Here is a 25,548-nt window from a genome sequence, read left to right on the forward strand (position 1 = left end):
GCTCCCTGGGCCCCGCGGGCCCCCCGGGGCTGTCCCGGCGCCTCTCCCGGGCCTCCCCGTGGTTGCGGTTTTTGGCGGGGGAAGGCTTCGATCGCGGCCCGCGGATTCTCTCTCTTGCCTTCCCGCCCCTGGCCTTGCGGTAAGGGGCGGGAGCAAATCTCGTTTTTTTGTTGCTTAATCGGGAGCATCCAAGGTGCTGCCTTCTCTCGCGCGCGCAAAAAAAAAAGTGCGTTTCGCGTGGGATGTGGAATTACGGCGTTGTAAGTTAAGTTTTGCAGCGGGCAGCGCGAGGCGGGGCAGTGGGGATGAAATGGCCGTCCGAGGACTGCGCCCGCCGTCGGAGGGAGTGGGGGGGACCCGATCTGCGCGCCGCTCCCGGGGACGAGCGCTCCCCGCAGCCGAGGAGGTGCCGAAGGCCGCCTGAGTGCAGGGGAGGGGGGGTGGTGACGGTGGGTGGTTTCAGCGGGAGTTTGCCTGTGGCCTTCTTCCTCAGGTAGAGCTTAGGAACCCCACCCCCCCCCACGCCCTATCAAAAAATAGTTCGTTTTAGTGCTTGCTTCATTCTGGCGCTTCTCTTGGCGTTGGGTAGGACGTGCTGGGGAGAGAACTGAGCTGTACCAGCGCACCCGTGTCTCAGTTCGTGTTTTGTTAGCAGGATTGAGTCAGTTTTGCAGCGAGGCTTCCATCAAGCCAGTCTCCCAGGTAGAGGTACGCGTAATTAATGCTCATCAACACAGCCGCGTTCTTTGTTCTGGTGATGACAGCAAAACTTCGATAATTCAGGCTGCTGTCTTCGGTCACCTGTACTTTGGTGGTTATTGAGGTGTTTTTCTCGGGTGAATCGATTCTGCTCGATAATGTTACTGTGTCAGTTAGTGGGTTTCAATATACTTTGAAATTTAAAAAAAAAAAAAAAGAGTAGCCTTTTTGTCTCATTTAACCAGGGCAAGTCAAGTTACTTAGGCCACTATAATTGTGAAAAATAACTCAGCGGAAGTATTTTGAGATTTTTGGCATTGTTTGTACTTACTTACGGAGACAGTGCTACTGTTTTTCCTTTTAATGACAGCATTTTCCTGCTTGCGCTCTGTCATTTGGAGCAGACTGCTTAATTCTCCTAATGCTTGGAGTAGCATAGATTGTCGACAAAGCTTCTCTTCGGTTAATTTACCACTTGCTGCCTATGAGATAGAAATAATTCATTCTGACTATCAGAATGGAAAGCAGCAAAGTTTATTCTTGCAAGTGATGGCAAGGGAGGAAAAATTTATAAAAGAAACATATTTTCAGAAAATTTGAGAGCTTACTGTATTTTACATGGACTCTTTCAGATGTAGTGAAAAATATTTGATGTGATTCGTCGTCTTAGTATGGGTAGAGCTCAGCTGCAGTAGGTCAGATAGTTCATTTGCTTGTCTCGGTGTTTCATTCCATAAATGGCTTAATCTTAAATTGGGGAAGAATTTTGACATACCATTAAAAATCCACTTATTAATCCAATGTAAATAAACTTTGTTTACTGAGCTTGACAGTTATTCTGACTCAAAACTGTGTGCTAAATAAAGAGAAAACTCAGCCCCTTACTTACTCATGAGTAGTAGATGTGAGGGAGAAGATAACCTGATGGTTAAGGTACTTCCTTGATATTCAGGAGATTTGAATTCTGTTCATGTTTTAAGATTTCTGAAAAATTGCTGGCTTTTTTTTTTTTCCCTCCTTCCCTTAGTGAGCGTGATATCCACCACCAGGTGTGTTTTTGAGTGTATTTGTCTTTGTCTGGGAACCAAAATAAGTGGCTCATTTAAAAAAATTAAGAACACTGGGCGCTGGTTTCTTAGGAAGGATGATCCTAAGCACACGGGCAGCTAGTGATAGGAACCATCTTTGAAGATACGGATTCTGTCTAGATACTTGAATGAATTCACTTGTAGTTCTGGTCTCCAGTTTCGGTTCTGTATCTGCAAAGTGGATGACTTCCTCTTTCTGTACCCTGACCTTAGCACCATGCGCATATCCTCAACTTCATTTAACCTGTATGCTTCCAACAAGTTAAGCATACGCAGCAGTCTTTGTAGGATCAAAACTTTAAATACTCTTGTCTGAAATGAGTGTTGTTTTCAGGGCTTTGGGGTTTTTTTTTTTTTAATTGATACCTGTCAAAACCAGCATTTTTATATTGATTGTGGCCAATAAATGTAACTGTAATTAAAAAAAAAAATGAAGACTACCATTGTGATAGTGTCGTACCCGATCCTTTGACTAAGAAATACTTTTCATTTCCTGTGAGAGGCAAAACTGTAAATAATCAGAAGGCTGTGCAGTATTATTTACGTAGTATTTGTGAACTTCTCACACGATGCTAATGATACAGGAAGTCATAGTGGATTTTGAATTCTACGGTATTGGCATCTCTCATGTTTCCTATTTGGATAGGACAGCAACTGTTAAAAAAAAAAAACACAGTCAGCAGCTTCAGCCGTTAGTATATTTCTGATTTCATGTGATTGTATACATAATTAGTTTTGTGTATTGTTAAGGAATTTCGATTTGTGAACTACAGTGCAACTTGGCCGCAGACTCTTATCCCTAATCCACTGTAATGCCATTGTATCCTTTTTGTCTTGCTTTTACTTATTTTTTTAAGTTAACATATTTAGGAAATGTACTTGTTTATTGAGCCAGACATTACTTCTCTGAATTTCACAGTTTCAAATGTAGCTTAGGCAGTTTTATGGCTCTTAACTTGTTTAAGACTCTTACTGTCAAATTTAAGGAATGGTGTTGGTTAACTATGTTTTTGCACTCATGTCTAAATGCATCTCGAAAGATTTGAATTAGGCAAGCTTTACTCATTAGTACTTGGGAACCATTTTATCTAAGAACATCACTGCAGTCTACGAGAAAAAACACTGGCTTTTTAGATTAAAATACTACACTTCATAGACATCTTTCTTTTGTCCTAGCTGTAGGTGATACTCAAAAGAAATCTCTAGCTAAGCTCACCGCATAAATGAGATTTATGAATATGAGACTGTAGATTTTGACTTCTGTAGCTGTCATCAGCAGGTATCACTAAACTTGTTAAGAGACAGTTTAAATAAAGGTAATTGTTTAGTCACCATAGAAAATAGTAATGATGGGGTTTAGTCATAAAGTATTCGAAGCACATGGAGTATAGAATAAGCATGGATGCTCGCTTTGTGGTGGTTTTTTTTTTTAAACTTCATCCACGATTTTGGCTATAATTTCTTAATGCGGTAATTAAAAAAAGCCAAATGCTTTGCTTTAATGACAAAGCAGACGTGATCCTGAATTTGGTAGGAGAAGACAAGCTATTTAAGATTGATTCAGGTTATCCATTGTTTAAATTGGGTTTGTATAGGCAGCTAAACGTTATGGAGGTTGCAATTGTCATTTTCTTTCTGTCTTTCTTTCCTTCCCCCCGCCCCTTTCAGGTCACGCATGTTGAACCATGGGAAAAGGGGAGCAGAAAGACAGCAGGCCAGACAGGGATGTGTGGAGGGGTAAGTAGAAGTACGTGCCTTCTTAAATTTTTCTGTCCGGTAACTAAATTTCCCAAGCATAGCTAAAACTTGCTTGTATGTTGGCTCAGTCCCTAGATGTAAAAGTATTTATTACAAAGAGTTGATATATTCCCCTTGCTTCCGGAACTGTGGATGCCAGTAGTGTTACTTCTTCCACAGGGCTCTGTTTGTAGATTTAGATTTTGTCCTGTGTAAGTTCTCATACTCTTTTGTAGATTTGGGATAATGTCTTTGACTTCCTGCGTTGTCACCGAACTTTTTTTCTTTTGAAAGGTGCGTGGCGTTGGAACTGGAGGAATTGTGTCTACTGCCTTTTGTCTGCTCTACAAATTATTTACACTGAAACTCACTCGTAAGCAAGTGATGGGCCTTATAACTCACACAGACTCTCCATATATTAGGGCTCTTGGATTTATGTATATTAGGTAAGTATCGATATAATCAACTAATGACGAATTTAATATACAGAAAGCTGTATTAAAATTTTACATTCTTTTTGTACTTAAAGGTACACACAACCACCTACAGATCTATGGGACTGGTTTGAATCCTTTCTTGATGATGAAGAGGTATGTCGGCGAGGGTAATAATTTGTTTTCTTTTGTTTCTTTTCATGTTACTACTTTAGGTTTAAACACTGCTTGATAAGGTTTTCTGTAGTTTGAATGTTGCAATGTTATGTTCCTGTAATTTCATTAATTAGTGCAGGAAGCAGGTCTGAGTGGGGACCCGGGTCGTTTTTCTCAGATTTCAAAGATTTAACAGTATTTTCCGTTGGTTAGGATGTTCCTGTGTCAAATATTACAAAGCCACGTGAAACAGGTTTGTTAAATCAGAATGCAGACAGCAGGCTGTGTGCGTGCGGCTTCTGTGCGGTTTTCGGAAGAAGAATTATTTTTAGGCAACGTATAGTAAGTCCCGAGAGTGCTAAATTTGTATTTTGCAGTTGTTATTGGGACAGGGGGAATTGGTGCTTATGTAGAAGAGTGGGAAGTATATAGTAGAAACCAACATTCACCCGGAAAAATATTACCAAAAAATCTTTGTGGTTGTTATTCATGTCCTGGAATAACTAAACCCAGGATTCCTTCAGAGGAGAAACAAACAGCCTAATTACTGCATAAGGTGGCATTGTTTCTAGTAACCTTAATGTCTCTGCTAACGGGGCAAAAAAAGGACCTTGAGCTGCTAACTGAAGAAGTTTGGTAAAGAGGCTGCATTATTATGCAGTCAGGCGAATACCTTTGGTGCCGTAGTCCTGATTTACCCTCTGGAGAAACGGAGTAGGAGCTGGTGGGTGAGGCTTCTCGGTCTGCGAAGTTGACTCTACAGTCTGCTACATACTGTTGCAATTTGTATTTACTGAGCAGGTTTTAAATTACATCCTAGATGTAAGATGGAACAGGAAGGATCACTTGCCCTCTTCAGTGTGACAGGAGGCATCTGCTTCAAGACATTTCAAATGTTGTAGTTGCAAATGATGTCCGAATACTTGCATTAAAAATAGTGTTAATCATACCTGTATCTGACTGCAATGCAGCGTATTTATTTTGAACAGCTTCTTTCATGCTAAGTATCAAAAACACTGTGCAAAGGAAACAGCTGTTATTTCAGGTAAACCTGTGTTATTGTACGTTTGTAACAAAAATCAAAACAAGTTTACATCTCGATTGCATGGCTGTGATATCCTCCTTCTCCCCCAGGTGGTGCTAGTTAATATGAACTCTTCTCCGCAATGTTGCATTGTAACTTACGAGGAGGATTTGGGGTGGCTTCGTTTTCAGGGTCCCACAAACAACTTGATTCCCAGGACAATAAAGTGATCACAAGTGCGATTCGTTGTGCAGGTCTTAACTGGTTCATTATTCAAAGCACCTTTTTGAGTTCACACATTTCAGTTCTTGCAGATACTGGTTATCAGCGTGTATTTGTTTATTGTTGTTTAAAATCTCCCAATATATTTTTGGAATTGGTGTTTCTCTCCCAGCTGCTTTCAGTAGCTTTGCGTTATGTAGGAAAAAGTGCTTGGGGCTGCTTGTCTTAAGTTTCTTGCCAGTCCTGGTCAAGCTCGGTAGGATGAAGCAAATTTATACATATGGAATTATTTAAACCTGCGGGATTTTTTTTCCCTCCAGTTCTTAGATATGTGGAAGCAGTTCATCTTTTGTCATGCTGCTGTGAAAAACTTCCCAGGATACAGAGTTACTTTACAAAATGCTTCTTATGTTTATTTTGTTTAACTGTACGTACTCTCCAGGTGCTACGTTTAACTCCTTTTTTTCTTCTTTAGATCTCTGCAGCGATTATATTTGGAAAAACTGTATATCTGAACACTTAAATGTGTGTGAGTGCAAGCAGTTTTACATTTAGATTTTCTCTTCCTGTTTAGATAACAAATCTCACTTTCCTTGTGTGCTTGCACTATAGGTTTGGGACTGACAATAGCTGACTAACATGTCCTGAGCTGTGAGAGGGCATAGCAAGAAGGCCTTCATGCGGTAATGACCCTTTTCAGAGACAATGGTCATCATGGATTATGCGTTTCCAATTATTTGTTCATTTATTTATTTTTTTACATATTTCTAAATTAGAAACCTCACTGCTTCATGGCAGTTGGTTTGCTATTGCTTCCAATTCTGTTAGGATGCCATTTTGTACTAGAGGTTTTTCTATGATCATTTTTAGATAGGCAATGATGTAGCTCTTAAATGATTTAGGCCACAGGGTTGGGTATGATGGTACGCAGTTGTATGTCCACAGAATGGAATATTAAATGTAGTTTGAGAGGACTGCTCAACTTTGTGGCATTTAAATAAAATACAAGATCATACCATATAACCAGACTGTGTAAGGGGATTTCGCGTTAATCTCTTCATCGACAGTCCCTTACCGTCCAGATGGCTGCAGGATTAGTATGTGCCTGCATGCATATATATTAAGTCCCATTCCCTATCTGTAACATACTGCCAAATCCAAAGGATGCAGAGTTTGAATTTTTCTAAGGAAATGTGTTAGAATATGAGACAAGTAAACTTTCATAATCATGAGACTTCAAGAGGGCAGTAATGTAGCAGCATTTTTTTTTTTTTTTTTTTGAAACCCAGTAAAGAATATTTTTGACCATCAGGATGTTTTTTGCTTGTATTTTGTAGGACCTGGATGTGAAGGCAGGTGGGGGTTGCGTTATGACCATCGGGGAGATGCTTCGTTCCTTCCTCACTAAGCTTGAATGGTTTTCCACGTTGTTTCCAAGAATTCCTGTGCCAGTCCAGAAAACCATTGACCAGCAAATTAAAAGCAGACCTAGAAAAATCAAGAAAGATGGCAAGGAGGGAATGGAAGAAATAGACCGGCATGCAGAACGTAGACGTTCAAGGTCATATACACGTTATTTTGAAAATGAATGTTAAAAGTTCAAAATTGAACTACTTATGACCACAAACGTGTCGTCTTTTCACTGAGATAGGTTTTAAGGCAACAGGCTAAACAGTTTATGGATGCTAATGGATTAAAATAATCAGATGATATTGGTATTTGAGATTAAATATCGACCGTCTACGTAAAGTATAAATTGGAAAGTAAAGAGGGTCCCTTACCTTTACAAGGTTGTGTTTCATATTGAATATCTCTTATTTTAAAAGGTCTCCAAGACGATCCATCAGTCCCAGGAGGTCTCCCAGAAGATCCAGAAGCAGAAGTCATCATCGGGAAGGCCATGGATCATCTAGTTTTGATAGAGAGCTAGAAAGAGAAAGAGAACGGCAGAGATTAGAACGTGAAGCTAAGGAGAGAGAAAAGGAAAGGCGGAGATCTCGAAGTACTGATCGCACACTAGAACGGAGGCGAAGCAGAAGCAGGGACAGATACAGAAGCCGTAGTCGGAGTCGTGACAGGAAAGGAGATAGAAGAGACAGGGATAGGGAGCGAGAGAAAGAGAATGAACGGAGCCGGAAAAAAGAGAGAGATTACGATAAGGAAAGAGGTAGCGAGAGGGAAAAAGATCGATCTAGAGAAAGATCGAAAGAAAGGAAAAGTAAGGGTGACGTAGAAGAGAGACGACACAAGGATGACAAGGATGACAAGAAACACCGGGATGACAAGAGGGATTCCAAAAAAGAGAGAAAACATAGTAGAAGTCGAAGCCGGGAAAGAAAGCATAGGAGTAGGAGCCGAAGTAAGAATACAGGTAAGCGCAGCAGAAGCAGGAGCAAAGAGAAATCAAGTAAACATAAAAATGAAAGTAAAGAGAAGTCAAATAAGCGAAGTAGAAGCAGAAGCAGAGGAAGAACAGATAGTGTTGAGAAGTCCAGAAAACGAGACCAGAGTCCCAGCAAAGAAAAATCTAGAAAGCGTAGCAGAAGCAAAGAACGTTCCCACAAACATGATCACAGTGATAGCAAGGACCATTCAGACAAACACGATCGTCGAAGGAGCCAAAGCACGGAACGAGAGAGCCAGGAAAAGCAACATAAAAACAAAGATGAGACTGTGTGAACTCTTTCAGAAGTGGATCACATTGAATCCTATAAATGTTTGATTAAATCCTGCTTATTTTTTCTTAAAGTTGAGATTGTGCAGTAGTTGATGAGCACTCTTCTCCGACCTCCCTCTAGGCTGCAGATTGTCATTTCCTATTTTGGGTAGGGAAGTGCCTTTGTAAACCCATTCAATGCATTGACGGTTTCGAACCATTTGTTTAGTTTAATTCGTAATGCAGAGATTGTTCTTGCATTTTTATTGTTCAGATGTTTCTGAAATGTACAGTCTGTACATATGTCCTGAAAATGTTTTAATTCCTTTGGCATGGTTGCCATGTTGGTTAAATTTGTATGAGGCAATAAACTGCCACTAATTCTACTTTCACTTCGCAGACGTGGAATTATGGTTTGTATCCTGAAGTTAGCATGGCTGCGCTTTACATCATAGTATGGCTTTTAGGGATGGATCCTGAACGTGTATTATAGCCGAGATATTTATGTGCATACGGTGTACATTGAGGGCTGCAGATTTAGAACTAACATTTATGTCCACTGTACCTGCTGTTTTTTCAAAAGCTTTTAAAATGTATTATGTTGCTGATCACCACTGGTGTTAAATTGAGAGTGGACTTTCAAGGAGAGGGTGGTTTTGACGCCAAGATTTAGATTATGTTGGGGCTTGTTCAGTAATTCTTTAGAAAGGCTACCTCAAGCGGACGCTGTACAGGTTGATGGATGAGTACCGTAGCCATCTATGCATTTTATTTGTTTGAAAAAAAATCCATGTAAGCTTCCATTTTTTTAAAAACACGATTTAACCGTTTGTGGTCTTCTAATGTTTTTTAATCGGCAGCTGCACTCTGTTATTTGTGATAATCCTGGGCTAATAAAGGCATTTAAGATGGGAAGAGGGAGGTAGGAAGAAGAAAATTATTACAAAGGATTTCAGTTTCAAGCTTCCAAAGCATTTTTATAAGTGTAAACATTTAAAATAAGAATTACCTGATAGTGTCCTTTTTTTAAGTCATATTTTCTACAAATAGTAAGGATTGCAGTTTGTGCTGAACATTTCATCTGGCAGATTTTTTTTTAAACAGGTTGTTAGAAGCAAAAACCAAAATGCATTATTGAAAAAAATCATATCATTGAAGTCCAAGTCTATTTGATAGATTACTCTGATGACTTGTATACTAAGTGAGGAGAACCATCTGGAATAAACTCTCAATTAATTCCTTTGTATCGGGTGTCAGCTTTTCCCTGCACGTGCATTGCCAGTTCAAGAGTGTTTGGGTTCCTCCACGTTTCACTTTCAGACTAAGTGACGCTTCGTATGAATAAGGGATTTTACGTGATGGATACCTTATGAGGAAGATGTAGCTAACAAAGAAATGCAGCGGCCCAGAACCAAGAAGAACGTTAAGTGTGACTCATTCGTGACCATGAAGTGACCCGAAGGCAGAAATAAATCGGTGTTTGTGTCTTTTTTTGCTTCTGTGTGATGCGGGTCCTCTAGGTACGATCTTTAAATATTAGGATCTTTTTAAACCTCCAGGAGAAAACAAACAGTGCTTGAATTTCTAACAATACACTTCATTCCGTAGTATTCAAAGAAGCAAAAAATAACAAACTCAGTTTTTTCTTCCTCCCTGCTCTTATGTATTGTTTTATGAATTGGTAGTCTTTCCTTTGTCACCGTGATCCTTAGTATTAGAAATCTTTTAATACCGAGGTTTTTCAGGTATTGTCTGCTTATATTTTTGTTACCCGATTTTAAATCTGAGCTTGAAACAGAGCTTAAGCTTCAACAACTTCTTTTCCATTGCGGTGTAAAACCAAAATACTGAGCTCTCATTTAATATGGGAGGAGAAAAACTGTATTGGCCATTTAAGAAATACCCCAGCTAGTAGATTATTAGAAGTGCCTTTCCAGTCTGCCAGGAGATTGCACGGGCTCTGTCAAAACTATGAGGACAGCTTTCATTTACCTTACGTGCCACTAGAAGGCTTCTTTTGGTCTCGTTAGTGTTTAACCCAGGAATTTTCTCGATTCTCAAGTTTTTCTTCTTTTAACGAGTGGGTGTGTGGGGTTGGGTTGCTTGGGGGTTGTTATTTTGGGGTTTATTTGGGTTTTTTTGGTTGGTTGGGGTTTTTTTTGCTTCATGAAGCCCAGAGCTTCATACTATTAAATAGTGTAGAAACTACATCTATGAAAACACAACATCTAATTGTCCTTTCCTGTGATCTTAAAACAAGTCAGCGTGACCCATAAAAAAGCATTTGCCTCAATCTGGAGAGAACCTGAAACTAATCCTGACTGAAGTTTTTTAATCATCTTGGCGAGTGCCAGTGACGTTTCACGTATCGGCACTGTTGTTTATTACTAGCCAACATCTAACGCCCCAGTACCAACGCCTGCAATGTATGCACCACCACAGTAGGAGGTGTGGATCTGGCTTGGTTTGGTTGTGTTGCTCTTCCTCCCTGTTTGGGTAAATTGTCTACATCTTCTAACTACTTGTTTTGAGCTGAATCAATGTGTTGTTTCTTGGAATCTCAACCCCTCTTCAGCTTTTTGCTTTTTTAAAATTTTTTTTATTTAACAGACATGCAAATAATATGTTCTGTTACAATTACACTTCTCATTTTCAATCATGAAAATGAGCTGATGAAAATAGTACTACAGCATTGTCAAAGTTGTAGTGGGTAATTTTGAGATGTCGAGGTCTGTATGCCAGGAAGAACAGAGAAAAAATACACCTACAGTTTATAATTGCTTAAAATACGTTAGAGTTACTGTTAGAGCACGGAAATACCAGAATTCCTTATGTGAAAAGAAGAAAGCTGTGGCCTGAATTTGATTCCAAAAGAAACTGATTGCTTTAGACCTCTGAAAATCCAGTTAAGAGCCACTTGGTTAAACACCTAGGCTTTGGTGACAGTGTTTGACAATGATGACTGCGAAGAAAAGGTATTTAAATAAAACCCTCGAGGAAGAAAGTTGTGAACAATACTGAATTTTTTTTTTCAAATCAAACAAGAAATAAACCCAACTTTTTATTAAGGCAGGGCAGTTTTAGATAATGCTTCCTAAAGAAAGACTTGTTTGACAGTGAATAAATGCAGATCATTTTCTAAGAAGCAACATGTAATTCTTGGGCCATCTACAATCAATTTCTTGACGAGCGAGATTCCCATGAGATTATTTTGGGCAAGCGATCGGAAGCAGTACAACTGTGTGCTGTGAAGAAAGGAAACTTTCAGAATGCATGGTGTCTGTTTTTATAAGCTGAAAATGCTGTTAAAAACCCTGTTGCCTTTGGTAACCTTTATACATGAGCTTCTGAAGACTGTTTTTGTAAGGTATCTTTGAGTAATTGTTTTACTTTTTATGTGTATGTAGAATCCTTGAACTTGAACTTTGCTTTCTGTGTTGGCTGAAAAAGTAACCACTGCGGAGTCTGAGAAAAGGTTCTGCCTTTTCTGAAAAATGGGAAATTAAGATCTTAGTAGTATCTGTCAGTTCATTAGCTACAAAGCAAAACAAGTCAGTTGATGTGAGGAGGACATCGTGTTTACCCTCATGAGTCACCTCTCAAAATCGTGAAGGAAGAAACTTTTTTTTTAAATTTAAATTAAATAGCCTTAGAATACTTGATTAAGCCTCAAGCTACTTTAAATTGAGCGCACTTAAACTGCTGTGTTTTTTTTTTTAAGGAGTTAAATGTCACTCTTTTAATCTTTATCTCAGCCTTTACTATTTCATTGACACATGAGGTCTAGGACACATCTACTGATTAACAACTGTCTTGGAAGAGCTTTTAAAACTGATTGCTTTACAGGGAAAATTACAGTTCAAGATTACGGAGATCTATCAGTGTTCATCTGCGTTTAAAAAATTATCTCATCAGCGGGGGCTCAAATGTGATGTCCTGGAATAGATCTCAGATAGGGCAAATCAGCTTCCCTCCTCCCAGCCTTCAAGCAGCTGTGACTGTTGCAGTTAAGCACAGATGTCATCTTTCCAGCTGCAGGGAAAGAAAGACCAAGGAGAGCATTTAGGGGGAATGGTGGTGTCAATAACCTTAACGTCCAGGATAGCTGTAGGAGAACAGCAGCAAAGAGGAGATGATCAACTTTGGGGGGGGGGGGGAAAGTCAGCAGTGACTTCTTGCCATCCTTTTGAGACAAGGGCAGTAAATAGTCCCGAACACCAGTACTTTTGTTGGGGAATGAGCAATTTTAGCTAGCAGAGAGAGAAAGTAAGCGAGTGCCGAAGAGTATCTTGATCTGTTTGGGTTTTGAGGGGTCTTCTGGGGAACTATAGGATAGTATTAGAAAAAGCTTAATGAAGTGAAAGAGGGGTTTATTGTAAATGGAGGAGAGGACAAACCAGTATTGACAGTAGGAGTAGATGACATGAGGGTTCTGAGGTAAGTATGATGGATTTTACAAAACAGTTCTCTTTAGGATATACAGGATATATATGGTGAAGCTTATCCCTCCAATCCCAAGGATTTATGCAGCAGGAAAAGTTTGATTAATGCATCCTAATCTGAATTATGACTCTTATAACTTACCTCCTTATCTGAACCAGAATTTCCATCTAGATATGTTGTTCTGCATTGCTCTTTCCTCTATAAATCACTATAACAGAATTCAGAAATGAAGATAATTTCAGTTATGGAAAAGCAACTGTCTTGAGAAATGTTTGTTTCGGTGGCTGCTTTTGAAGTTTTCTAGCAGTTTAGCTAGGCAAATAAAGCAGAAGTCTACCCTGTTGAAACCCCAGAAGAAATAAAGTAAAATAGGCTGAGGTAAGCCACACTTTCTTTAATGTTTTTTTTTAAATAATCAGAAGTGTGACCTAGTTTAAAATGTAAAAGGATATGGTGAGGCTATAAAAGGTAAGCCTCCCTCTTATGTGCTATCAGATAAACAGTAAATGTTGTGACAGTGTAGAATGCATGATGGTACACAGGCCGCAATATAGGTAAGATTTTTTTTTTTTAATTACACATTATAAGATGGGGGTGAGACAACCCTGCATAACACTAACACGAGCCTTGACTATCAAATACATATATTATTTGCATCTTATTTGCAGTTACATGACGCTAACATGTTTTACAAACATCATGGATTTGGAATGGATGTACTGTGTGCTCTTACCCATTCCAACAGAGCTTCCAGAACAGGTTACTGAAATGACATGAAACAGTAGTATAAATGTTAGGTGTCAGGTTATAAGCTGGAAAACAGTAGCAGTTTGTAGAACGTAGTCCATGCTATACAACTGTGCAATCCCATCAGGTAGCAGTAGTTTTATAATGGATTAAATTTATGCCCTGGGAAAGGAATCCCAAGGAAACTACTACTACTTTAAACAATTTTTACTTAAAATATGCGCTTAGGAGTGGTTCATACAAGTTCTTGATTTGTTCCTTTATTCAAAAACAATAATTCTATACAACAAATTTGAAAACAAAACAATTAAAAAATCCTCATTTATTTGCTTCTGTATCCTAACCACTACTAACCTCCCAACTGAAAATTAACTTCTCGGTATTCACCAGGTTATGGGTGATCCACTTGAGGCACCTGTGTAGATAAGTATGCCCAGTCCCAAAATGTTCCTGTCAAGTTCCCGTTACAGATATTGCAAGATAGCACCCGTAAAGTTTACTCTGGAGTCAACACTAGAATAAAAAAGTTCTATTCTCTGCCACCTTTACTGACATAACTTTGGCTTATTTTAACCATCTCGCGTGCCTGGACAAAAATACATCATTCAAAGAAATTTAAGTTTTACCTGAATATATTTTTTTAGGACAAAATGTAAGCTTCGGCCCCTTATCAGTAACTGGAGATACTACCACTGTGTAGACATCTCCACAAGGTATCTCCGTGATGTCACAGTGACTTAGACCTGAGCTAGGGGTACAGGTGAAATTGCCTTTTGAGCCATGTAGATCAGTATGGTAGTCTCTCGTTTCTTCAGAAGCTCGCCAGTATACCCTGATACCGTTATTGCCGAGTCGATATAGCTTCACCCCGGAAGGGCAGCAAGCACCTAATAAAATAAGAAACATTAATAAGCAGATTTTGTGAACCCACAATACATTGTAAATTCCTACAGTGCATTTTGAACCAGATGATATGATTACCATCACTATATACCAGCATTTCAATGAGAAATTATTATTTCACAGAAAGCCAAAAGAATTCTTGAACTTAACTAGGGAAGAAAATGTTCTATCATCAGACTCGTATTATGGAGCTGGAATTCAGCCATTGTTTTACACGTTGGAATATTATTGCTCTCCTGACTATGGAGGCACTAGGGCTACCCTAGAGTGCCCAGAATCCTTTTGTGGTCTCAAAATTTAATTATGCTGTAACATAATTTAAATTAAAAAACTGGTTCTGGAGCAATGTTATCAAAACTTCTTTTTACGGCCACCTGATGGCAGTTATAAGAACAGGGTTTAAACGATATGTGAAAATAATCCAAAGTGCATTTATTTAAAAGAGAGAACTGCAAGTGCATTAACTGTGTATTGAATTTCAGCTGCACTATTTGTATGAGAGGAAGATTATACAAGGTAAGTTGTATACTGAGTCTTTTTCTTCCCAATTGCATTTACAATTTACATACTGGAAGAATATCCTTGATACGTGCAACTGGATGTCAAACCCGTTTCGCTGACTGCTTTCAGAGATACTGTATAGTTGGTGCTGCATGTGATGCATCCCAGGAGACAGTAGTTTTGAAGAGTGTGACACTTTGCCTGTCCTTTTGGAGACTCCAGTGTTGTTACATATGTCTGTGCGCCCATCCCAACAGACCAGCTGATATTTGTTACAGACTGTGTCACTTGAGTTACTATCAGGTCATTAGGGCAACAAGGAGCTTAAAAAGAACAAAAAAGAGAAGTCAATTCTGTTCTTATACTTGGAAAATGCAAGGTATTTTGGGGGGTTGCAACTAGAATAGTACGTGATTGAGAGCAAAGGAATGAAGACTTGCATACTTTTCAGCATGCTAATGTTTGCCTGAAAAGTACTTGACTATTCTGGCAAGCTTCTAATAAACTGAATGTCAATATAAGATCAATTTGTCTATAAAAGTGAGTTGTAACCCTGGAATTATTATAAGATGATTGTTCACCAAGATACTAAAAATTACTAAAATTTGTCATCAGAATATCAGGGTACATCTGTAGTTTAATTAAGCAGGGTCCATCTCTACCCCTCAAGTCACATAGCTTAGTCCAGCTCTGTCTGTTTAAAGTCTCTTCCTCTACAACGTAAAATGACTGCAGCCAAACTGCCTGTTAAAAATAGATCCCGGTGTACGTTAATCTCTGAACTGTGCCTGGGGATTGCCTGGGTAAGTGGTACAGGACACAACTCTGCTAGCAAATTAATAGCAGGAACGGTGGGTAGGATGTGCTTTCATCTGTTCTTCACACTGTTTATTTGTTGACATGGACATCACCTCATTGCCTTTCCTGGTAATACTAGAAGTCAAAATGTTGACAAGGAAGTTATGCATTACATTAGTGGATTATGTTGTTACATTTTAGTTAGCTGTGCCAGATGATAATTGGTTGCACTAAGGCTTCTCAGTATGAGGCAAGTGCCAAGTGATCCTTCCTTCTCACACACACACAGATACATACACGTTAAAGCAGAGGACATCGGGCATCCTGCAATAGACAGTATAATATGCACGCATTGTAATTAAAAAAAAAGCCAAAATCATATAAAGAGACATAGAACTATTTTAATGTTATGCTGCTAAATATTTTCCACTATAAACAATTCCCACATACCTGTCTCTAAAGGGACACTGTGGCTTGGTAAGCTCTGTCCTGCTGGTGATCTTGCTATAGCGCTAACAGAGAAAGCAGATCCACAGGGAAGATTAATCAGGGTACAAGAATTTCCAGAGCTTCTGCAATGCCAAAGTCCAGCCTCTCCTCTGGCAGTGACAACGTATGTAGCTTCTTCATTGTTAGATTGCCAGTGCACACTGACTACAGAAAGAGCCTCCTTTGAGATATTTTTAATTTCAGGACTGCAGGGAGCTGAAATATTTCATATTAACAGTATTTAAACAGATTGTTTATGCACACTATGTAAGTTACACGTGAAAATTAACTTCAGTTAGAACTGACAAACTACTTTGGAAAAGTATATGATCCTTACATGGTTACTCCTGATGAGAATTTAGAACTCGTGACAGAACTGACAACATAAGGATTTTGCATACAAAACCAGAGATGGATTGTAAATCCAATTTTCAAAGACTTGGAGCTATCAGAAGCTTTCAATACAAATCTGTTTTTAGGTCCCTGCTGACAGTACATTTTTAAAGACTTCCAGTATTTTGTTTTTTTCTTTATCAGTTACAGTAACTTAGCACTCCAGGAATGCTTTTCATCCATGAAGCACTGCAGTGTCTAACTAATTGTTTCTTCTGCCAAAGGAAAGTAAGAACAATCGTAATACCTGTTGCCACGTACTTAGATGCGCATGATGTGTTGCTGCCCCTGGCCTCACTGAAAGAATAAACCGTGACATTATACTGGGTGTTGCACCGCAGAGCCGACAAGGTGCAGGCCGTGGCGGTGCCATTGCAGAGTGCCACGCCGCTCCAGTCGACAGCTCTTGTTTGGTACATGTCAACACCTCGGACAGGCGCCCAGGTAACCTGCACGGTGTCGCTCGATACGACCACGGCCCTCAAGTCGCTGGGGCAGCAAGGTGCTGGGAACAGACAAGGCAGAGAGGGAAACTTGAATGGAAACTGAAAACTGGCACGAAACCGAAGAGCCTTGTTTCATTTATCTATGTGCTTCATGTCTTAAATCTCCAAAGGTAACTGATACTGTGCAAACAGTCTCATTAATCCCAGACTTACTTCTTGAATTAATTCAGCACCCCTCCTTCCAAATCAATACAGGGCATTCTAATGTATAAGTAAGACATAGGAAGTATGTATATCCTCGATTTAAAATTTCAAAGCATCTAGCGGTTAAATAACTCTAACAATGGTCTTCACAATTTCCCACTGAACTCGTTATTTTTTCATTTTCCAAATACGAAAATGCTCTATGAGGAAGTTTAAGACTTTGGTACACCCTTCCTAAGGCAAAAAAAACAGAACTAGAATTCAAATGTTATGCCAGGACTGTGTGTTATTTGTATGTCCTTCCCTGATGACTGTGAATCGTTAAACTATTTTCAAGTTTGCAAGCATGTTGTTGCACTTGACTATGCAAGTTAAATTCAACTGCAATGTGAAGTGGTTCTTTTTCTCTGCCAACCTTTGTGTGTTTTGCCCCAAAATTGAATAAAAATAGAAGTTTAAGTCGTCATCTTCCAATAAAAATGTCCAATCAGCTCTACCATAAACACAGTTAAAGGATCCAAAATGAATTTGCAAGAATACATTGCTACTTACCAGTAGTGTAATTGAATACATCACCTGAAGGACTCTGCCCTGCCTTGTTATATGCAAAGACACTAATGAAGTAGGTGAAGCCACAGTCTGACTGGAAATGGCATTGAGTATGTGACGTGTTGCAGTGCACTTCCAAGCCATCATCACTCTTCACAAAAACCACGTAATAATAACCAAAACTGACGCTAGACCATGATACCAACAAGTGGCCAGGCTCATCCTCTTCAATTGATATATTTACCGGTGCACAAGGAACTGAAAAAAAAAATTAAAAGAAGAAAGAAAAAAAGAATTCTAATCAGAATATTTTTACTGAAGTTATACTTTTGGGGAATAAAGGAAAATCAGGAATATATAGAATTATTCTACTCAGCTTGAACAGTTGTTCTGTCTTGTTCAAGAAGACAGCAACTTATCTACCTTCAAAGAGGACGCTACTTACGTTTAGATGAAAAGTGAGTATGATTTTTACTGAACAAAATAGGTGTTACCTTCATGTTTTACAGAAAAGAGATCTACTTAAGGTGCCCCTGTGAACAAAAACAGTGGCACCAGGTGGTATTTCAAAAAGAACTGGCACAGTCTGTGCTCACAACTAGTAGTTTTGGATGACAATCAGAATACTAGCTTGAGTAGCACTTGGCATCCAAAAGCCTTTATGTGAAAACCCTTTATATATTGGCATGAAACTCACTGGCTGCGTCTGAATAGAGCTGTCCTTTGCTCAGGTTTCCTTTGGCATTTGGCATGCCAAAATGTCACATTAGACTGCGAACTCCATGGCTTTTGCTTAAATAACGTTTGCTTTCTTTCTAGTTCAAAAAGTTTAGCTTGCTGCTATTAGAATGAATATACATGATCTAGCTGAAGCAATGTTGGCTGAGAAGATTACAGCCCACAGCTTAAAAGTTGTCTCTTGCTTAAGGCTCTCTCATCCCATTAGATCCACCTCTGAGTTGCTCACACGGATGATCTCTAACTCATATCAATGAGAAGTCAGAATGAGGCAGGTTACATCAAATAATTAAGTAAATAATGTTGTGTCTTTAAGGTAGCATGTAGTAACAAAAACGGTTCAGGTTTTGCTTACATGGGCAGTTCATCTAACAGGTCAGGAAGCAATAACCTCTGACATGGCAGTGGTGCTAAGTAGCTGAAACGAGCAACCTTTTGTCCTGACAAAGCTGCTACCTCCAAATGGTCTGTGACGGTACCTTAATTTAGTCTAGTGGTGCTACTTTAGCTGAACGTGGTTTTATTGACCTCCTTTCTAACTAACAACTAGATTTAGCCTAGAACAGTTCTCAGCCTAGGGCCAGTCCTTAATGCTACTTCCTCACAGATTTCTCCCAATCTATTTGTGACAGACCTGGCACAGTAGGACAGATCTGTTATTCCTTACATTAGTTTTACGCTCAGAAAATTGACTTTAGAACAGGCACTTCTGGTAGGAGGAAAATGCAGGCTTACCGGTTCAGCCAACAATAAATAGACCATTGCAAGTTTTTCTCACAGAAATACGAAGAAAGTTTAGGCTATTATCCCCACAATAGAAAGGTATATGGCACAGTTCATGCACGAAGTTCAGAAGCAGAAATAACTATTTGAGAACCACTCGTGAATTGTAATGGACTAATTTACATTTGAAATCAAAGAAATATATATTAAAATGCCATAAGCTATATAAGGATCAATGACACATACTAGTCTTTAAGCTTACTGCATCAGTAGGTTTACTGGATCCAGCATCATTGTATGCTGTGACAGAAACATAATATTCAGAGCCGCACTGGAGTGATGGCACCACGCAGGAGGCAGAAGATGTGTTACACTTCAGTTTCAAGAGTCCACTGGAGGCTGTCACGCTGTAAGTTAGAGCTCCTTCTGTTGGCATCCAAGAAACACTAGCTCGTAAAGCACCACTATTAAAAGCTACTTGAACATCCGCTGGTGCATTAGGACCTACGGCATATCAGTTTGGATACAGCTTAGCATATGGCCTACAGACATCATCTTTTTCATAACTTGCAAACCAAATACAATTTTTGTGGTGCAGACCTTACCCTCATTCATATTAAAGTGACAATTTTTTAAAGAAATAGTTCTCGTTGTATACCGTCACAAAGCTTTCTGTTGAAACTCCTTGCCTTATTTGAGTATTTGCTTCTCACAGTTAGAAAAATCCTCAAATCAGTCTAAGCTTGTGTAATCCTTACCCAGGCCTGTCCTAGGTACAACTTCAGTGGTTGTTAATGGTATCTTTGCCTCAGTAACATTTGTTAAACACAGCCACGTCACCTGAGCTTTCATGAACTTTGGGATGGGGTAAAAATTGTATGATCTGAAAATCTACCCAGTGTATCTTTGAAAAACATAACACGATCACACACACACACAAATACTTCCTGGTATATCTTTTTTTTTTTTTTAATGCTTACTTGGTTTCAGAAAAGAAAATTTCTTACTTGTTCTTTGGTTATATGTGAAATCATCTCCAGGTATCCCATTGACATTCCAGGCATATGCCTTGATAGTATAGAGAGTTCCTGGATCTAGATTTGTAAATATCAAGGAGGTATTGGTGGTGTTCTCCTTCAGCATTCTGCCCAAACCATCTGATCTCATGAGGGACACAGAGAATCCAGCTGCCATGTACACAGCCTTCCAGCGCACTGCAATGGAGTCACAACTCGGAGAGCTAACAGACAGAACTGGAGCAGCCAGGACTGTTGAGAAAGAACACCAGTTAAGCTTTTGGTTTTTCAGTAATACTGTTTGAAAGGGCCAAATTTGAAATGAATACACAGAAACAACAATCACCAAACTCTAAGAGACAAATTCAGCAACAACAAAACCAGAAAAATAAATTAATGCAAGACTGACAGAATAAATACAGAAACTGATTTGGTGCATCTGTTATGATATTACAGGTTTTGTAAAATGAATATGACTCATATGCAAAGTATGAAAGATCGAGTGTGTAGAAGAATGAAAATCACGAAGAAGATACAGCATTTCCTGTCCTCTAAGTTTTACATTGTCTTATTATTTTATACTTCTAGTTGTTTCTTCATTTCTTCCATTTCCTCAAGTTATGTCTTTTGTTAAAATAAAATTCGATTTTGTTAAAATAAAATACATACATTCACACAAGTTATAGTAAAACTTCCTATTAAACATTTAATTTACAGTACTGTCATAAAGTAAATCATTAATTCAGACTCTTGTCCTGGTCATTAAGTCAGATGGCCGAATTCTAGTCCTCAAAAACTGAAAGGAGAATGTGATCAATACAATTTAAAATATAAGACTATAATAATTCAGTACTGGTACATGCCTGGGCTATACTGTTTGTTTTCTGTTCAAATAAAAAAAGAAAAAAAAGGGTGCTTGCACAAATGCTTTATATTATAATAACATTACAGAATTTGAAATAAGAATTTGAAAGTCCACCTGTTTTTGCTTTTCTGAAAGGTGAAGGCTGGCTTTTTCCTCCTGAATTTATAGATCTGATAGTGATTCTGTACAAGGTGGCAGGTTTCAGTCCCGTCACTGTGCCTGGAGAATTTGTAACTACAGTTTCAATGAGGGAATCTCCATCTTGTGCAGTCAGCAGGTAACTAGTAGCCCCAGGTACCGTTCTCCATTCCACTGTGATACTGTTGCTAAGTTTTGAATAAGCTTGGTCAATAACAGGTATGTCTGGAGCTAAAATGGAAATAACAATAGACATACTGAAGTTTTAAATCACTCTAGAAAATGGCCATGATTTAACCCAGGTTCCGCTGAGAGGTCTCTTGTTTGTCTTGCTCTATAGCCAATTAACTATACTGGATGTTTATAGAAAGCAATATACAACTCAATATATACAAAGAAGAAGTGGATGTTTATACAAAGCAGTTTGAAATAGGATGCTGAATCATAGGCATTTCTATATCAGAGCAACATAGAATAATTTAGTTTGGAAGGGGCCAGGGGAAGTCATCTTATCCAACTCCCTGCTCAGAGCAGATATACTTAGATATACAATAACATGACACATCAAATATTGCAATTAAATGCTTTTCTATTATGCTATGCTGCAGGCCATTCAGAAAGAGCTCGTGTACTGCTTTTAAGTACTGCAGTCACAAAAGTAACTACAGAGGGTGTATTTCTTAACCACAAGTAACTTATGTTCAGTAATCAGGATTTTCAGACTAGAATCAGCATACATAAAGCAAGTCCATATATTGCAAGGCTGCAAAAAACTCACTAGAAGAGAAAAAAAGATAAAATGAAGGTGTATCCCATATCCCACCTAAAATTAAGGAATAAAAAGTATTTGGGATGAAAGTATGCGCCTTGAGGCAAACTTATTTATAGCAAGGCAGCTAATTTGGGATTTCAGAGACCCTAGCAAGTATCATACACGGTTATACAACTCCTGAGCATTATGTCTGCTCTCCTAGTCCCAAGAATTTTCTTATTCAGCTATAGTCAGACACCCTCTTTTGCCCCATTTGTAAAAATGGTCACATATATACTATGTGACCACGCCTATGGAACATTTGCAGGTGTGTCTTTCGCGATCTTTGAGCAAGCTATTGCACTATGATTTTTTTTTCCTTTTAAAATATTGTCTTTAGTAACAATTCATAAAAATTTCTGTGCAGGAAATCCTTATGCAAGTCCAAAGGAGTTGCTTGCCTAACAGTCAAGCAAAGAATATATAGCACATGATTTATATCATAAATAAATTACAGAACATTAATCATTAATATCTGTTCTCCCATAACTAAGCTAGCAATAGAGGGTTTTTTACACTTATCGGGATAAACACTGCTATTTTTTTTCAATTTTTATTGTAATTACTTTTGTAAGAAACAAATTCTCCTGGAAAAATAATGGCTATTTCTAAACATTATCAGTTAAACAATTTTAAAAACAGAATTTCAACAGAGTATTTTTTCAATTACATTTCAGAGTAAAAAAAGCACTTCTGTTGATGTAGATTCTTCTTCAATATCCATCAACGAGACTTATAGGCTACAAGTCCTTTTGTGAATAAAACAAAAATACCCTTTATAAGCATCAGTACTGAAAAATGTATATAGCTTCGCATCTGCATTTGTAATGAAAGGGTAGGTGATTTGGAAGGCTGCAGTCTGAGCAAGCTGTGTGTGGCAGGTCAGGGAAACATATATATTAAAAAAAAGCAGAGGGGAAAAGGAGCTAATCATGCTAATATTGAACTCGATAGGAGAACCAGCAAAAGGCTTCAACAGGAATGGTAGTTACTCCCTACCGGTACAATGAAACATCAAGGATAAAACCCCAGTCCTACAGAGCTCAATGCAAATTATACTTCACAAAGTTTCTCTTACTAACCTGTTGACTGCATAATCTGTGTTTCTGCAAGAATAATTCCATTCTTGTCAATGGCTTCTCCTTGTATAGCATAAAGAGTATTGGGAATTAATGAAGTTAGAGTTCCTTTAAATGTAACATCATTAAAATGAGCCAGTAATGAATGGCCTACAGTATTCACAGCTGTAGCTGTGACTCTGTAAGAAGAGGCTCCTGAAATCTTGGGCCATCTGAGATAAATGCTTCGTGATGTCACATCATATATAGACATAGAGAAACCTAAAAAAAAAAAAAATCATTATCCAAAAAACATTTCAGTCATTCCTGAATTTAGTGAAGTCTTGACAAGAAGGTTGTTCAGTGCCTTATCAAGCATCTACGTGACCTAATTTTCAGATGATAGGCATTCCACTGAATTTGGAGTGCTATTTTCCTTGTTCACTTTTGTAATCCATTAATTACTGTAATAACTGCTGCTTGCTGTCATAATATCATGTTGTGATGATGGCTATTTTTCTTAAAACCCCCATATGCTGTAGTCTAATTATTTTAAAAAATACTGGGTATAATCCGTATATGAATATACAACCAGTGTCAACAGTATTCCACACATGAATAGGGTCAAATGCTTGTTTTGCAAATCATGAAAAGAATACGCTACAGTAAGTGTCCAGATACTGCAACAACATGTCTGCAACGATTAAGCATTTAAGACACTTGACAGCGCAGTATATGCAGGAACGTGTACTATCACTGGAGAATGAATGAATTCTGAGAGCACTTCTTGTAATCTTGCGCTCCTCGTATTTTAAAGTAGTCAATATTCACATTTAAGGCAATAGGAGCTGTAGGCACAAAATATGAGATTGAAGAAAGTATAAAATGTTGTAAAACATTGGAAGTATTTGCGCTTAGGAGATCATGCTTCTTCTGGTGTGCTTTTTGGTTTTTTTGGGGGTGTTTTTTTGTTTGGTTTTTTTTTTTATTAGAAGATACAACAATTAATTGGGTGCAAATATGGGACAGTTTGAATCCTATTTGTAGCACAGTTATGTAGGTAACGAACAGCACAATTTGTCCAGCTGAGTGTTCTCCCTTGTTCACGCTAGTGTCAAGGCATAAGTGGTCCGTCAGAATCTTTGTGCGAGTGTCCGACAGAATTGGGACTCCTAAAAACGAGGTTTAAAATGTATAAAGATATCAACATAATTTTTTTTAAAGTTGAATCAAACTTGAAAACAATTTTTGTTTATAAAGCTGCTAGAACTTACAGAATGTTTTATTAGAAATCACACGTATTCTCTTCAGACCCATTCAAAAACAAGCAGGCAAAACCAAAATACCATTCTGAAGATTTACCTGTGTTAGCTGAAAAGATCTGAAAAGGAAAATGTAAAAAAATTAGAAATACAAAGTGAAGTATTTTATTTGGAAACTTAAAAAACTAATAATGTTAGTAACAACAACAACATCATCTTAAAATACTACATTTTTTAACACATTTTACTGATATGATGTATTTGCTCAGATTCTTTAAGCATGGAAAGTTTATGCAACCAATGAGATTTGGTACAGGTATGCAGACTGTATTACTTCTTCATTTTCCTCTCCGAATCTGCCTACTGATCCAGTTTTCAGTTGTTGACAGACTTCGAAAGACCTTGGGTCCTAATATATTATTTTATTTTTCAGTCACTTGTAAACACTGCAAAAGTGTAACAGTAACAAAATATGAATATAGAAGTGGGTGTCAGATAGTCTCTACCCTAACTTTTAGTTTACTTTTACAAAGAGTACAGTATCATTCCCGAAAATACTTGTAAAACAAATGAGTTGAACTCACCATTTCTAGGCAGTTGAAAAGCAGTCCAGTAAATATTAATGATTTACTTTTTGCACCGCACATCTTGTCAGAACTTTGTTCCAGCCTTCACATGGGGATGAGCTCAGGCCAATGCCTGCTGCGGCCGGTAGTATTTTGCCGAAGTGCCGTCACCGTAGGTTTACTCCCCGGGACGAGAGGAGGTCGCGTTAGGTTCGGCCCTCCTCCCTGCTGGACTGCAGCCTGCTAGTGGTTACCAAAGCGTGGTGAAAGGAGTCCCGCATCACACCGAACTTTCAGGCAGGCGGGTGGTGGGTTTTTTCCCCTTCTGTTACCGGATGCACTTTCTGTATTGCTTACACAAGATTCATAAAATAATTAAGCCCAATGCAAATTCGAAATTTGCTGTTCAGCTTACTATCTATTGCCATTTTTGTGCACTTACAAGGATCTTTTTTTCTGTCAGGAATGATGCCCTCGTCGTACTCTCCTTTGAATGGAACACCGCCATGCCGACTGGGAACCACTCTTCCTCATGCTTCGCGTTGTGCACAGAGAAATTTCCCTCTCATTTCTTCGTATTCGTACCAGCTGCTGCTTCCCCTTTGACAACACGCCTTTATGTCTTCAAACTATAACTTCTGACAGATGATTTCAGGCGTCAAGAAACGGCATCTATGAACCGATAGCGTTTTCTTCGGTGGCTTACAGGAACCTAACAGGGGACCTGGGGGCCGTTTTTATGAGGGAGCCACGGTGGCGAGGGGAGTTTTACACCCCGAGGGGACCCGGGACCACGGCAGGTTTCGCGGAGGACGCCCCGGCCAGGCGGTCTCCCGGCCCCCCCCCCCCCCCCCCGCCCCCCCCCCCCCCCCCCGCGAAGCC

At 38.8% G+C, this 25,548-nt stretch overlaps 2 protein-coding genes across 2 annotated transcripts; one reads left to right on the plus strand and one right to left on the minus strand.

Moving 5' to 3' along the window:
• The first annotated feature begins 305 nt into the window (after positions 1–305).
• On the plus strand, positions 306–9,256 carry PRPF38B (pre-mRNA processing factor 38B). Its single transcript, XM_009324230.1, has 6 exons — positions 306–493; positions 3,383–3,524; positions 3,819–3,970; positions 4,054–4,114; positions 6,698–6,921; positions 7,187–9,256. The coding sequence occupies exons 1-6, from the start codon at positions 306–308 to the stop codon at positions 8,037–8,039; spliced, it is 1,620 nt and encodes a 539-aa protein (XP_009322505.1). The 3' UTR covers positions 8,040–9,256.
• A 3,370-nt stretch (positions 9,257–12,626) lies between these two features.
• FNDC7 (fibronectin type III domain containing 7) lies at positions 12,627–24,747 on the minus strand. Its single transcript, XM_009324221.1, has 12 exons — positions 24,685–24,747; positions 24,201–24,219; positions 20,946–21,200; positions 19,958–20,218; positions 19,197–19,454; positions 17,493–17,747; positions 16,538–16,795; positions 15,859–16,113; positions 14,679–14,933; positions 13,833–14,093; positions 13,193–13,222; positions 12,627–12,667 (listed from the first exon to the last, which is right to left on the minus strand). The coding sequence occupies exons 1-12, from the start codon at positions 24,745–24,747 to the stop codon at positions 12,627–12,629; spliced, it is 2,211 nt and encodes a 736-aa protein (XP_009322496.1).
• Between the last annotated feature and the right edge of the window lie 801 nt (positions 24,748–25,548).

Source organism: Pygoscelis adeliae, unplaced genomic scaffold (genome assembly GCF_000699105.1).
Source record: "Pygoscelis adeliae isolate BGI_AS28 unplaced genomic scaffold, ASM69910v1 Scaffold265, whole genome shotgun sequence".
In the NCBI taxonomy this organism is placed as follows: domain Eukaryota; kingdom Metazoa; phylum Chordata; class Aves; order Sphenisciformes; family Spheniscidae; genus Pygoscelis; species Pygoscelis adeliae.

Excerpts from the sequence above, each read along its gene's own strand:
- PRPF38B (XM_009324230.1), top strand. The coding sequence starts at position 306 with ATGAAATGGCCGTCCGAGGACTGCGCCCGCCGTCGGAGGGAGTGGGGG. Across the intron at positions 494-3,382 it reads CCTGTGGCCTTCTTCCTCAG|GCAGCTAAACGTTATGGAGG; the intron begins GTAGAGCTTAGG and ends GGGTTTGTATAG. Across the intron at positions 3,971-4,053 it reads CTTGGATTTATGTATATTAG|GTACACACAACCACCTACAG; the intron begins GTAAGTATCGAT and ends TTGTACTTAAAG.
- FNDC7 (XM_009324221.1), bottom strand. The coding sequence starts at position 24,747 with ATGTGCGGTGCAAAAAGTAAATCATTAATATTTACTGGACTGCTTTTC. Across the intron at positions 20,219-20,945 it reads TTTCAGAAAAGCAAAAACAG|TCCTGGCTGCTCCAGTTCTG; the intron begins GTGGACTTTCAA and ends CTTTCTCAACAG. Across the intron at positions 16,796-17,492 it reads TGTATTCAATTACACTACTG|CACCTTGCTGCCCCAGCGAC; the intron begins GTAAGTAGCAAT and ends GTCTGTTCCCAG.